The sequence below is a fragment of the Drosophila subpulchrella genome, chromosome X, assembly GCF_014743375.2.
Source record: "Drosophila subpulchrella strain 33 F10 #4 breed RU33 chromosome X, RU_Dsub_v1.1 Primary Assembly, whole genome shotgun sequence".
Taxonomy (NCBI): domain Eukaryota; kingdom Metazoa; phylum Arthropoda; class Insecta; order Diptera; family Drosophilidae; genus Drosophila; species Drosophila subpulchrella.
The window spans coordinates 16,414,441-16,428,523 of NC_050613.1; the positions used below are offsets into that span (position 1 = coordinate 16,414,441).

A 14,083-nucleotide genomic window follows, 5' to 3' on the forward strand; every position below is an offset into this window, starting at 1 on the left:
ATGGACCAAGTTTCCCATCCAAAAGGAAACGAAAGTAATAGTATAAGTTCCTATTTTTATGATCCTTGTGTGTATAACGTATAAGGATACTTTAGTGTATCGATCTATATGTGTTAATGATCCGCCAACATTTGGTGGTCCGAATTTCAGATGCAATAACAACTTAATGGACCCCATTAATGACCCCATCGACCGCCTAACGACCCACTGTGCCGGCATGACGATCCCGTCGATCCGGGGCCGGGCATTTCATCGCCATTTCAATTCCACTTTGCAGCATTGAGATGCGTTTTTTAGGGGCGCCCCGTGTCTCCTCGCGATTCCTGTTCGCTAAATATGACCAAAAAGACCCGTTTCGAAATTGGAGTAATTTCGATTGGCATCACAGCGGTGGTGGTGGTGGTGCTGGTGGTGCTGGTGGTGCTGGTGGTGCTCCGGTTCCGCCAGAAAGTGGCCATCGTCTATCGCCGATCGGCGATCATGGCCGTCTATCGGTCCGCGTTGCACATTAAGTAACACGCGCCATCCAGTCTGCCGTCTGAGTCTGCTAACTTGGTCAATTACTGGCGGTTTTGCATGAGCAAGTGGTTCCGACTCGGATTCGTAAACCCCATTTCCCCATTTCTCATTCCCCCCGGAAGATCTGCTGGCTTGTTGGAGAGGGGCTTATGGTTATCATATACCATATACCATATCATATGGAGAAGGGCAGCAGCGGCAGCAGCAGCTTTGTCTGCTGGTTGCACGCCTCACGCATCTTAAGCGGCGTCGCAAGATGTCTTATTAAAAGTATCTTGTTACTTTCACCATCCACCGCCGACTTGAATTGCGCTTCAATTTCTCACAACTTTTTTTTTTTTTTTTCTTACTGGTAGGTGGTGCTGGGGGGGGGGGGGGGGGTAATGTTTTGTTGGCTGACCAAATGTGGTGCTATGTTTTTTTTTTGTAGTGGCAAAAGGTCTCTGGGTGAAAACATGATGACGCCGTTCCGCCAACAGGTCGAAGTACATATGCCTCGTCCATCGGGATTCTATGGGATTCTGGCTGCATCTGGAACTGAAGCTAATGCCACATACATATCGTCGTACGCTGCCGGGCCAAAATCCTCTTCGCCACGCCGGTTTCTAGCCAACTATTTGGGTCGCTCTCACAATTTATTGGTTTAGTTTTCATTGCATTGACACTTCATCATCGCCGGCAAAACTGCCAGCATTTGTCATCTGTCGCGCTTGTTTTTCTGCTGCTGTTGCTGGTGTTTCTGGTGTTGCTGGTGTGCAGCAACATGCTGCTGCTGCTGCTGTTGGTATAACCTTTCGGCTGTTTGGCCAGCGCCCAGAGGGGTTACAAGGTGGCAATGGCAGATATCGACCAAAGTGAAAACGCCGCCAACAAAAACAAGTGCCACAGCAGCGGCAACAACTGCTGCAACTGCTGCAACTGCAACTGCAACAGCAACAGCGGCAACGGCAATGGCAAACAGTAGCAATAGCTGTTATTAGGCCATGAGAAGACACTTTTTGTCCGCTGTGGGTGTGGAAGTATTAAGCGAAGAAGCCGCCACCCAAGGGAGAAGAATTGGGTTAGAGCCAGAGCCGCCTGTGCACTGTGAGAAAATCCCACCAGATTAACTATGGTTCACTTTAAAAATATTTTGGCCTTTACATTAAAACAAAAGTAATATTTTTGAGGATAAACAAAGAGGTCCTTTTATTTGTTAGACTTTAGTTAGTCATTGTTAGTATGTATACTATCCTCAGGAATATTTACAATGATATAAGTATATGATATATTTTCAAAATATATTATAAAAATAAAATATTTTGTAAAGAACCCGGAAAGACACGAAATTATAATAATGAAGATTAAAAATAGTGAAACAAAAAAATGGGGGAGGGGGTGGATAGATCCCCTTTAAAGTACATGTACAATTTTTTTTATTCCAAATTTTTGATATCCACTCAACCAAATGTTGTTGTATCCCCCCACAACAAAATTCTGGATCCGCCATTGTGTACCATCATGTATTAAATTTTGTGTTACATACACTCAGAAAAAAAATCAAGTATATCGTGCTTGAATCAAGTATTTTCGGTGTACAAAATTCGACAAGCATGGAAAATACAATTTTCAAGACCGAAATACTATGTTTCAGAACATATTGGTCTACAATCAGAATATTTGCAGCACGAACGTTCTTAAATGGTAAGCATAAAATCGTTCTTAAATCAAAGCTTTTTTTACTTGATCTTAGCACGTTGTTTTTCCCTGAGTGTAGGAACTTGTCCAGAATTCGCTTGATAACATAAAAAACCAAAAACCCCAAAAAACCTCTTATTTTCAATTCGATTTGTTGATTAATTTCGTCACATTTTCTCCCAGTGCACGGCTGTTTGCAACTCATGCTGTTGGGGACTTAGAAAGCGCCTCCTTAGAATCCCATTCGGCTGGGGCCCCGCACCCCGCCATCCCCTTCGCCTGACAGACAGCTTGGAGTCGCTGGGAGAGCCACTTGTCTGCCTATCAATTTCACTTTCTCGCCTCGACAACGCTCAAATAAAATTAAACGAAACGAAAGAAAAATAAAACAACATTGAAAGTCAATTAGCCGCTGTCGAAAAAGATTCTTCAGCCGAACCAGTCCAGTACCAAAGCCAGTGCCCCCTTGCCAGTTCCACCGATCCCATCCGATCCCATCCCATCCGATACGTTACGATACGATACGATGCCAATACGATTCGATTCGATTCGATCCGCCTTGCAATTCGGCAATCTAAGCCAGCACACGCATGTACGAGTATCTTGAGTATCTCAGTATCCGAGAGTATCCGAAAGTATCTGAGAGCATATCGCAGCATCCCAAGCATCCGAGTATCTCGGCCTGGGGCCATATCTTCAGCCTGGAAACCGATTGGAATTTCAGGTGCGGACCCCATTTGGATGGACGGATGGATGACTGGGATCGAACGACCGATGCGAGTCGGTTATGAAAGTTCCGCAAAAAAAACAAAAGCTTTTTGGGTACTTTTGAACTACATTCTCGTCAAGAAAGTTTTGGCTTTGGGTTTGGTTAAGTTTCTGGGAAATGAAACGAAGAACTTTCATATTGAAGGTATAGCCAAAAAAATCTTAAGTCAAATATAGCACATCTAATTTGAATATTTCATAATAAAAGTATTTAAAAATTATTTTTTCCCTACCACCACTATCAATTTGATTTTCCACAATCACTTTTAACACGATAATATATCACTTCCCTAAATTATGTAGTAAAAACAAGTCGACATAAACTTAGTATAGGATCGTTAAATTGAAACCAAAACATGTAAAGATTAAGCAAATAAAGCTTTAGATCGTAAACTTCCCGCGTAAATATTTAAGGATCATCCAAAAAGTCAACATAAATTGTGGTTGATCACTTAACCACTTGACTGAGTTGACCTCCGCCCGCCAAAAACTAAAAAACTCATATTAGGAAGATCAATTTGAAGAGCGTCGTAGATCACTTTCCTCGTTTTTCCTCGACATTCCTAGCATTTCCTTTCTTCGGGCCCACAGACTTGAGCTTCGGCTGACCCCTGAGTCTGCCAGGGTATGCATTTTCCCAGACTCGAAGACCCCTTTTTTTTCCACAGGCCGGCAAGTAGTGACCACAGAGTTGACATTGGAGAAGGGGACACAGTCTGGGGGGTTTTTTTTTGGGAGCTCGAGAGCCGGGCTTTTCGGACAGCTAGACAAACACACCCACTTTCCAAATGAAAACAAAATCGCGGACCACCAAATAGCAGCACGAAGTCAGCTCCATCTCTTCCCCCATTTCCACTTTTTTCATTTTTCTACTCCATCGCCATAAAACGCAGACGACGATCGTGAAATATCGATGCTGAATGCGCCGCGCATGCGCAAACAAAACGGAACCCACTTGATGGGTTATGTTGGACGATGTTGGTCGACGGATGATGGATGGTGGCCATGGGAAGGGCACGCATAGACCCCCCCCCCCTACTTGAAAGTCCCCCATTTTCCAGCACTTACTATAGTATGTCTCTGAGCCCGTGTCGCTGCATAATTGAGCGGCTAGCGAAACTGGCCATGATCTACGGTGTATCATGTACCAGCGAGTGCACTCCAAGCAATCCCACACGCTTTCGGCTCGGAACACGCACTCGAGATCGAGGAGCAGCTGGTGGCAACCACTCCAGAATCATGCTCCGAGTGTTGGCTTGGGTAAAAGTTGATTTACTTGCAAGGGCCAAGATCTTAATGGGCTGGCTCAGTTGCGCGAAATGGGTTCAAATCGTTGCCAAGTGCGATATTTACATTACACGATCATGATAAATAATACCAGAGGCTATGTTTATTTCAATATTGATTATATATTCATAAAAAAAAAACCTTATTTATAAGGCAATCTATTGAAAAGCCATCTGATGTAATTGTATTTTCTGATTGCTAATTGAGATTTTAGTATTACAAGATCATGATAAATAAAATCAGAGGGTATTTATATTTCAACATACATTGGATATTTATAAAAAATAACTTTATTTATTGGGCAATCTATTAAAAAGTCATCTGATGTGTTTGTATCTTCTGTTAGGATTTAGACAATTTATTAGCAATCAAACTTATTAAACTAAGTACTTTCCATACTGATGTTATCTCATTGCCTATTTAAGTAACTTTTGTAAGGATAATACTTTGTTTGTGATATAAGGTATGATATGATAAAAAATAATGATATAACTTTCTGATTTCTTTTGGCTCGCTTATTCCAAAAATTAGGAAAATACTATGTATTATTCCTTGGCTCTGAAGATATGGGAGATCCTAAAGGTTTTAATAAATAAAATATTTTTTTTATAGAGGTCGTCAAGAACTAGCATAACATCCTAACCAGCTTACCGATTTTCGTTTTCAGTATCTTATTTGAAAAGGGAAAAATAACTATAGGATTTTGTTTACCAGTGCTAAGTGTACAAAATAATGTCATGACTCGACAATGCCTGAGAATTTTAGCTTACGAAGAGTGGTTTCGTACTACGGGAGTGATATAAATATTAGAGTCCAACATATTTTATTAAAATTTTATAAATGCCCATTTGTTTTAGCGCTGTTCAAGAAGGTCTTGAGCTGAAAGTTGGCTCTGTCGGCCGGTACCATAATCCATCGGCCTGATCCCAAGTTCGGTATGCCATTTACGAACCCACCGGACGTGGACACCATCCAACAACGTCCAGCTCAATTTTTGCGTTAACTTTTTTGCCAACATTTTCCTTTTTTTTTTTGTGGCTGTTGTTGCCGCTTGGCAGGCGAGCATCGATCAATTGCAAATAGAAAACAAATCTCCAATCAGCCGCATTGCTCCCATGGATTGCCCATGGGCGGGGCACAGAGGGGGCTTTCTTAGCTGGGTCATCGAGTCGGTCGCCGCTTGCGGGTGGGCCGTTGGCCAAACAGAGACAGATGCCTGGCACCGATGCCGATGCCGATGCTGCGAAAGAAAGTGTTAAGACCAATTTGAAATATTCGCTGGTGAAATTTAAATCATTTTCAAATTTAATTACCGGCAGATGAACGTTTGACATACCACTCCATGCCGCGCCAGACATTCCGTCTGCCTGACTGTCGACTGTCGTCTGTCACCTGTGGCTCACCTGTGGCTCACCGGCTCCACCTGCCCACCTGCCCCACCTGTTGCCAGTCGGATTCGGATTCCGAATCGGATTCGTACTTGAAATCGGGCGTGGCACTCGCATTTGATTCCAGGCATTCCGATTCCGGTGGGGTCTACGCCAGTCATTTCGGTTGGATGATCGAGTGGCGTGTCCAAAAGCATCAATGGAAGCGTTCATTGAGAAACCTCCTGATAAAAAACCAAAATCGATATTTATACACTTTTTTTTTTAATAAGTTACAATTTTAAAACATTCACTTTCTCAGAGTACTTTTGCTTTAAAATATATTATAATTGTTATCATATCCAGTTCCGGGTTTCAAAATCCATCGTTCTTGGAGTTTTATTATAAACGTTTTTTTTCGGTATAAGCTCCTTAGTGTACTTAGTTTGATTTTGTTTGCTAATTATTATAATTTTTAACAACAGAATTTTCTCATCGTGCATTTAGCAGAATGAGCAACAATGTGCCAATATGAAGATGAATTATCGCAGTTGTAGCTTATTATATACTCAACATGCAAGAGTTTGATATGGAAAGTGTGTTAACATAATGGCATTGCCAGAATGTGGCTTCCTGTTGCTTCATAGTCTTGGGATGACAACCTTATCTATGATTAGCGTTGCCACATCCTCAGAGTTCTCGCAAAATGAATAATGTATCATACTGGACTGTGAAGGTCCTTGGTATTAATATTGTGTTGACGTAGAGTCATTCCCACGATAAAGCTTCCTTTGAAGACAGTGTACCTCGGTGCATTCTTGGGATGGCAACCTTATGCGTGATTAGCGTTGCCACATCCTCAGAGTTCTCGCAGAAGTAATAATGCATCATACTGGACTATGAAGGACCTTGGTATTGATATTGTGTTGACGTAGTGTCCCACGATAAAGCTTCCTTTTGTTTCAGACAGTGTACCTCGGTGCATTCTTGGGATGTCAACCTAATGATGGTTTGGGAAGATGGTTAATAAAAAGATTGAACTTTTTTTGTGATAAGCGTTGCCACATCTTTTGAGAATTAACAATGCATTATACTGGACTATGAAGGATCTTGATATTATATTGACTAGTGGCATTTCCATGATTAGGCTTATTTTCACATCATAAAGTGATCCTTGGTGGAGTCTTGCGAAGCTGTTTGTGTGTGTGATTGTATGCTTTGTTATATGCTTTTTTGTGGTCGAAAACGGTTCCTTCTACCTAATACTTTCTTTTCCCTTAATACAATATACAATACAATACTCTACGATTAACGGGTATAAGGTCCTTTTCTTAGGACCACATATGGGTTAAGGGGTCTTCTTCTATTCCACTTACTGTCTCTCTCTCTCTGTCTCTCTTTCTTACTCACTCCCTTACGCACTCCCTTTACGAGTAGCGGATATAAAGTCCTCTATTTAGGACAACATATGGGTTAAGGGGTCCTGCTTTAAAACTTCTTCTTCTCCACTTTCTGTCTCTCTCTCTTTTTGTGTCTCTCTTTATTACTCACCCCCCTTTCGCGGCCCTTGATCTTAGATTCCATTCATCTGCACTCACACATGCACACACACACATTCCAGCGAGAGATCAGGAACTTAACGCGGCCAAGAAAAATCGGGAGAGCGAAGGAGCAGGCGACATTTCTCCGATTGCGCACTTGTTGCCTTTTTTCGCTTCGTTTCGTTTCGCTGGCGCATTAAAAGCCGCTTTTTGCAGCGGTGCGTCTGCAATGGGAAAGAGAAAAGGGGGAGAAAGGGGGAGAAAGGCGAAGAGAGATGGGTAGAGAGAGAGAGGGGTGAAGAAGGAGCCGCCGTAGAAGCCGGAACTGGCCGCTAACGCATCGCAACGCAATGCGGCGACGAAAGTTGCGCCGCTTTTTTGGGCTGGCCAACAAAAAACCAGACAACTCCAAAAAAAAAAAAAATATAAAAATAAAAAATAAGGTAAAAAAAAAGATTAAAATGCAGACGCAGGCGGAAGAAGAAGCGGCAAAAGCAGCCACCTCTCTGAGGATGTCCAGTTTCATTCCAGTCCGGTCGTGAAAATGCCGCGCAACTCGTTTCGCAATAAAGAGAAAGTGTCCAGCGGTGCGCTCGGTTGGTTCTGGCGATTGTAAAGAATAAATTTGCAGGCTATTAAAATGTTTCCTGTTTCCACTCCCCACTCCTAACTCCCCACACCCCATACTCCCCCCCCCCTTCCCTTCCCCTATACACCAACACACTTCCAATACACCACCCCGAAAACGACGCTCTCCGCGGCGAGAAAGTTGCCTGGAAATCAGGAAATCTGCATCCACGCGACAAGTGAAAACAAGATGCAGTGCAGCCAAAAATACTTAGTTCCCGTTCCCCAGACTCAATAATTTCACATGCGTATGTATGTGTTTGTGTATTGCCATGTAAGTGCAATGTAAGGCATTGACTGGCAAACGGACGTTGTTGTTGATAAGAGCGGCTTACTCACCCGCACTCTTGGAAAGAGAGCAAGTGAGAGGGAGGGCGGGCGACTGATTAAATTCCAATATTTAATTATGAGCGAGGGAATTCACCACGCTGGAAGCGATGCGATCGCCTAGGAAAGTGGCTACATTTTGGGAACTAGCCATTCCAGAATGGAATTAAATAGACGGGAAACCATGTCCTGGAATCTTAGGTTTCGTTACCAATTTGATAATATTAAAAAAAATTAAACAGCAAAAACCATTTTAAAAAGCACTATAAATATGAGTATTTTTGACTAAGTTTAAATCCTTTTTTCGCAACAAAAAACGTATGTAAGCACTTCCAAAAAAAATCGAAAATTGTTCAAAAATATAGATTTCCAATATGGGGATCGTTGGCGTTTGAAAAAACGCTAAAAAAGAAAAACCGCCAAAATCGGAATCCCATTTTTTCTCCTTTAAAATCAATATTTTTGCTGCCATTATAAAAATAAAAGTCTGAATGAGGAACGTCATACCTCGTTGAGCTCGTTTTTTAATTTCCAATCCATTGGCGTTCAAACCTGGAAATTTTAAATGCTTCACATTTCTCAAAAAAAAAGATGACCCCATAAAAAATGCGAAAATTGGTAAAAAAAAAAGTTCCTAAATGTGATAACGATCGTTTGCATAGTTAGCAAGCTGATTAAAAAAATTTGGTTCTTTTAGATGAAGGGGTTGATTTGGCCAAACTACGATCGAAAAGCCGGAACGAAAAATGGTATTTTTGATTAAAATCTGAATATTGTATTTTTTACAAAATCTGAATCCCATTTTTTTGCCATAAAAAATAATTTTTTTGGCTGCTTTAAAGAAAATAAACGTCAGAACCAGGAATGTCATACCTCGTTGTGCTCGTAATTGGGATCGTTAGCACAGGTTGCAAGCTGATAAAAGCAGTCGGTCTTTTATCTGCACGCCTCGATTTGGCTAAACTACGATTGAAAAACCTATAAAAAAAGAGTATTATATTTATGTACATTGTACATACTCGTGCCCAGCTAAAAAGCAACCAAGTGCTCATTTGTGTCGCATTTATTTCCAGCCGATAATGACCCAGCCACAGCTATTCCCATAGAATTCTGTGGCAATAAGAAGGCGCCTTATCCGCAAAAACATCCGAATCCGTTGCGTTCCGAATCGCTGTGGTGCACTGGAAAAATAAACTGTTTTTTATCAACAAAAATGATGTATAAAAATGGTATTTTCTTTATAACTAATATGAAAAAAAAAGTATCCATAGTAAATTTATTATTGTTGGTTAAAGAATAATATTTTAAGATCCGATTAAAGGTACTATATCCTAGAAAAGAGAAAATTTAAGCTTGTAATTACTAGAAAAATCCCTTACTTTTTTCACGTCCAAGTATTTTACAAATATTCGGAATAAAAACGGTATTTTCCTTATAACTAATTTAAAAAAATTTATCCATAGTAAATTTATTATTGTTGGTTAAAGAATAATATTTTAAGATCCGATTAAAGGTACTATTTTCTAGAAAAGAGAAAATCTAAGCTCGTAATTAGTAGGAAATTTCCTTACTTTTTTCACGTCCATGTATTTTACAAAAACTCTGAATAAAAATGGTATATTCTTTATAACTCATTTTAAAAAAATTATCCATAGTAAAGTATAATTGTTGGTTAAAGAATAATATTTTAAGATCCGATTAAATGTTTTATATCCCAGTAAAGAGAAAATCTAAGCATGTAATTACTAGAAAAATTCCTTACTTTTCTCACTACCATGTATATAAGTTAGTTTCCTTTTCATATATTTGTTTACAGTGTAGTTACTGCTGGATGCTAATGTCGCATGTTGCTCGCGGAGATGGCGCAGTGCCATCGAAATCAGTGCCCGCGACAACGCAACGGAGATCGCGCGTCTCAGCCCGCCGAAAGATCAACAATTATAGGCAATTAAAGCCCCCCGAAATCCTTAAAAATGCCCCCGATCATGGGGAGAAATGGATCGCTCCTGCTTTTCGGCGTACTTGTGACTATCCTGGAACTGTTCACCTCAGTGGGCGGCAATATGTGGACAACGTACAATAGCAATGCCTACCAGACCAGAAGGCGCTCAGGTCCAAGTAATGAGTGTCCCAAGGTAGGTACTCTTCCCACCCACACCTTTTACCAAGGTCAACTAGACCAAAACACCAGGAAACCCCATCTCAAATGAGTATGATCGCATATACATATATGTCGTATTACGATTCAGGCTTAGTGATAGAAATATAAATCTTAAGTTGCATTCGTTGGGTTGACTAAGCCAGAACAAAAGCCCCGTATAATGATAGAGTTCTGAATAAACATTGTTTAATATATAATATCATATATCATATATGTATGTGTCTCTGGTGACTAGCATATTTTTCACAAAAAAAAGGAAACAGATCATTTTGGATCATTAAGAATCCTTTTAAGAATACCCCTAAACGATATGACCTCCTCCCCATTATACACTCTATACCAGACTTACTAATCTACCCATTAATCTCTTCACAAGAACAAGATGGCATTTGTTCCGAAAATATATGGAATTGAGGTCACCTTTAGGCAATGGAAATAACTTAGGTAAAGAACAAAACAATTAGAACGGCAGACAGTTGAGACTCCATCAGATATTTCGATGCAGGTGCAGTTTCGGATGTACAGGTTCCCGTCCCTGGTCACGTCCCTGGCCTCTCCTAACTGGATCACTTTCTTTGGCAACGCTTCTATTTGCTTCACTTCGCTTAGCTTCGATTCGATTTCATTCTGAGCACAGCCGCCGGCGGAGGAAAGCATCTCAAAACCAAGCTCAAGCCCAAAGGCTCATCAATATGCCGGGCACACTGTGACATATTTCAATTCACTAGTGGTGGCACCATCTATGTACCTACTATGGGAATATATCGAGCTTACAGTTGTTCTTCTGTAACTTAAGCCTTTACAGTTCGTACCAGTTTCGGTCTTATAGAGGCACTTAAAGTTAAGGAAGCTGAGCTCAAAAACAATTTTAGGTACAATTTACCAATATATCAGTTAAATGGTTCCAACCCATCTAATTGTCACTTTGGCAAAAAAAATGGGTACTCTCCTAATAACAAAATACACACAACTTGTCAAGTAACTATTTTTAATAGATGTTAATGTTTTTTTTACAGTTAGGTACTATCCGTATTGAACAATTTAAAAACAATTTTAGTCTTGTGTAATTGTCTTTCGATCAATCATGTCTAATGACAATTTACACTCATTTGACTTTGTCACCCACTTGTTATTTTCTTGATCAATGGTGTAAAAAGACCCAATAGCTATTAAGATCTTTATAACTTCAAGCTGTGCTCTATAATTCCCAACCGTTTTAAGGTCAGAAATTGGGTAATTTCGGCAAATATTTTTTTTTCAGGAAATGTATGCCCCTTAAAAGCCTTTGATCACAGCAAATGGTAACTGATGATAGGTGGCTTAGTCTTCACCCTCTATCGCTTGGCGACCACGTTCCATCGCTAGCGAAAAGAATGAATGGGACATAAAAGCCAGGCGCAGAAAGAGCCAGGCAGAAGAAATGGGCTCACACCGATGCCAAAATCAATCACACTTTCTAAGTGGCTCAGACGTCGTCTGCGTCTCGCTGTCTTCAGCCCCCCTTTCTCCAGCCCCCCTCCCCTACGCCACTGTCTGCATCTCCGTTGGCGGCGACAATTGCACTTCGATGCAGGTGCAGTCACACAAATACAAATGCCAGTGCAAACACCGAAAAGCGAGCCAAAAGCCAGAAAACAATCAACAAGAATAGACAAAAGACACGCACGTAGTAGAGTCTCGAAGAAAGAGGCGGCGGGAAGAAAGAGTCAGCGGGAAGAAAGAGGAGTGAAAGGGGAGTGAAAAGGGGGGCGGCACATGCGGGGCAATGCGCTTTTGAGGCGCATCAATCAGAGGCTGACTTGCGTCTGCATTTCGCGTCTGCAAGTCGCGTCTTGCAAGACAGCGAAAGAGACGGCAACAGCGACGCAGAGAGAGACGGCAACAGAGACGAACCGACTGCGACTGCGACTCCTCAATGAACTGTCAGTAGTCAATCACGGTGACAGCGCTAACGGCTTTCGTCGTCTGTCGCTTCTCTAACTCTTTCACCTACCGAAGTCTGTTTGGTTTTGTGGTCGCCAGGGCAAACAGTGTAAATAAATGCAGCCAGCCAAGTTGAAGAGGGAAAATAGCCAAGGCATTTGTGGCCTAAATGTTAATTTGGTTTGTTTATCTGCATGCCTGCAGCCTTGACCTTTCGAAAATCACATTTATTTTCTTATTATTGGTTGTACATTAGAGTTTTGGCTCCTCTTGATCTGGGGCTACATTTATTTAAAATAGAAATTTTAATTAAAACCAACAATTCCTAAACATTTACAGGCGCAATCAAATCTAAAAATCCCCAAAATGTTTTTCAAGGGAAATTGATTTATTCTTATTGAAATAAGAAAATCTTGGGCTTGTGCAAGGTAGTAAAAAATATATTATAAAGTATCTTTTAAAGATTTTAAACCATTTTGATATTATATCATTTTATTTTAGGACCTCTTGTTAAGTCTCTTTTAATGTTACCAAATCTAGGCTTACTAATCTTACTTTCAGTTTACCATAATAACGACAAAAACGGGTCTGAATATATAACATTTGATTACAAATATGCCTGGTACCCATATATTACAAATATTTTAAGAATCTTGTAGTGTTGGTAATTGTGATATTTAGGATGATCACTTTATATTTTCGAAACACTCACTTGAACAAATTGACAAATTTATTTTTAGGTAGTATTTCTATTTTGTTGAGTAAAATGTATATTTGTATCTTACAGGTGGGTGCTATAAAAAACTTCGATTTGGAGCGGATGATGGGCTGCTGGTACGTGGTGCAGTATTATGCCTCCACGGAGGAGCTGCCGGAATACGCCTGCATGCGCAGTCACTTTTCCTTCTCGAAGGAAGATCAACATGTGGGTGCAACTTGGGAATATTTATATAATCAATCTCTATAATGGCTGTATATCATTCCAAATAGATAACGATGAACTTTAGCTACATATTCGCGGAGGATCCGCTGCGCGAAAAGCTGGTTGGCAATATCACCTGGATGATACCCAGATTTGAGGAACCGGGACATTGGCAGCACACGGAGGATATATGTGAGTGATCCTGACATATACCTGATCCCTAGATGGGGTTTCATCAATTTAAAAACGGTTGGAAATGGATAGAAAGACCTTTATTAGCACCCCAGATTGCAGTTTAGGAAGTACCCAAAAGTATGCAACGTAAATAAGTGCCTAAAAGTATGCAACAAAATGAAGTGCCCAGAAGTATGCCCTGAAATGTAGGTCCTGGCTGAATCAGCCTAATCGTATTGCATACTTTTGACAGCCATTTTGATTAGGATATCCTCAGAATAAATCTATTTATGACATTTAAATAATATTATTTAAGATACTATCACCTAAGTTGGCCTTGTTATTATAAACCATAACCAAAGGAAACCCCATTCCAGATGAGGGCATTTACAACACCTACGTCCTGGACACGGATTACGACACCTGGGGCCTCGTGATGCACTGTGCCGAGAAGATAAAGCAGCCGCGCTACCTGTCCGCCCTGCTTTTGGCCCGAAAACCGGCTCTGGCCGACAACGAGATTAGCTTCCTGCGCGGCAAATTACCGCAGGATATCGACGCATCCTTTATGTTCGACATCGGGCAGGAGTCCTGCGACCACCTGATGGAATCGAGTCAGGACGATCCGCTGGCCTACGTGATAAATGGTCGCCAGAAGGCCAAGGAAATATTCAAAGTTGTCAATAAACTGTGACAATAAACTAATCACACATCTAAAAACGTATTATTGTGTATACCTATCTAAAATTTTAAATAAATGATTTTTTTTTTGTACATTAATATATTGTTT

General features: G+C 40.7%; 2 protein-coding genes across 3 annotated transcripts; one reads left to right on the forward strand and one right to left on the reverse strand.

The window, feature by feature from the left end:
- Positions 1–5,162: 5,162 nt before the first annotated feature.
- Positions 5,163–5,675, reverse strand: LOC119558158. Of its 2 annotated transcripts, none has more exons than XM_037871403.1 (2): positions 5,565–5,675; positions 5,163–5,491 (listed from the first exon to the last, which is right to left on the reverse strand). In XM_037871403.1, exons 1-2 carry the CDS (start codon positions 5,593–5,595, stop codon positions 5,196–5,198), a joined length of 327 nt encoding a protein of 108 aa, XP_037727331.1. In that variant the 5' UTR covers positions 5,596–5,675; the 3' UTR covers positions 5,163–5,195. The 2 variants fall into 2 exon arrangements, with proteins under 2 accessions (XP_037727331.1, XP_037727332.1); XM_037871404.1 differs by having other exon boundaries at positions 5,588–5,659.
- Positions 5,676–9,992: 4,317 nt separating this feature from the next.
- On the forward strand, positions 9,993–14,073 carry LOC119556690. The gene is made up of 4 exons (XM_037869085.1): positions 9,993–10,248; positions 12,985–13,122; positions 13,188–13,311; positions 13,671–14,073. The coding sequence occupies exons 1-4, from the start codon at positions 10,087–10,089 to the stop codon at positions 13,985–13,987; spliced, it is 741 nt and encodes a 246-aa protein (XP_037725013.1). The 5' UTR covers positions 9,993–10,086; the 3' UTR covers positions 13,988–14,073.
- Positions 14,074–14,083: the final 10 nt, after the last annotated feature.

Excerpts from the sequence above, each read along its gene's own strand:
- LOC119558158 (XM_037871403.1), bottom strand. The coding sequence starts at position 5,595 with ATGGAGTGGTATGTCAAACGTTCATCTGCCG. Across the intron at positions 5,492-5,564 it reads TGTCAAACGTTCATCTGCCG|CATCGGCATCGGCATCGGTG; the intron begins GTAATTAAATTT and ends TTTCTTTCGCAG.
- LOC119556690 (XM_037869085.1), top strand. The coding sequence starts at position 10,087 with ATGCCCCCGATCATGGGGAGAAATGGATCGCTCCTGCTTTTCGGCGTA. Across the intron at positions 10,249-12,984 it reads CAAGTAATGAGTGTCCCAAG|GTGGGTGCTATAAAAAACTT; the intron begins GTAGGTACTCTT and ends TGTATCTTACAG. Across the intron at positions 13,312-13,670 it reads GCAGCACACGGAGGATATAT|ATGAGGGCATTTACAACACC; the intron begins GTGAGTGATCCT and ends ACCCCATTCCAG.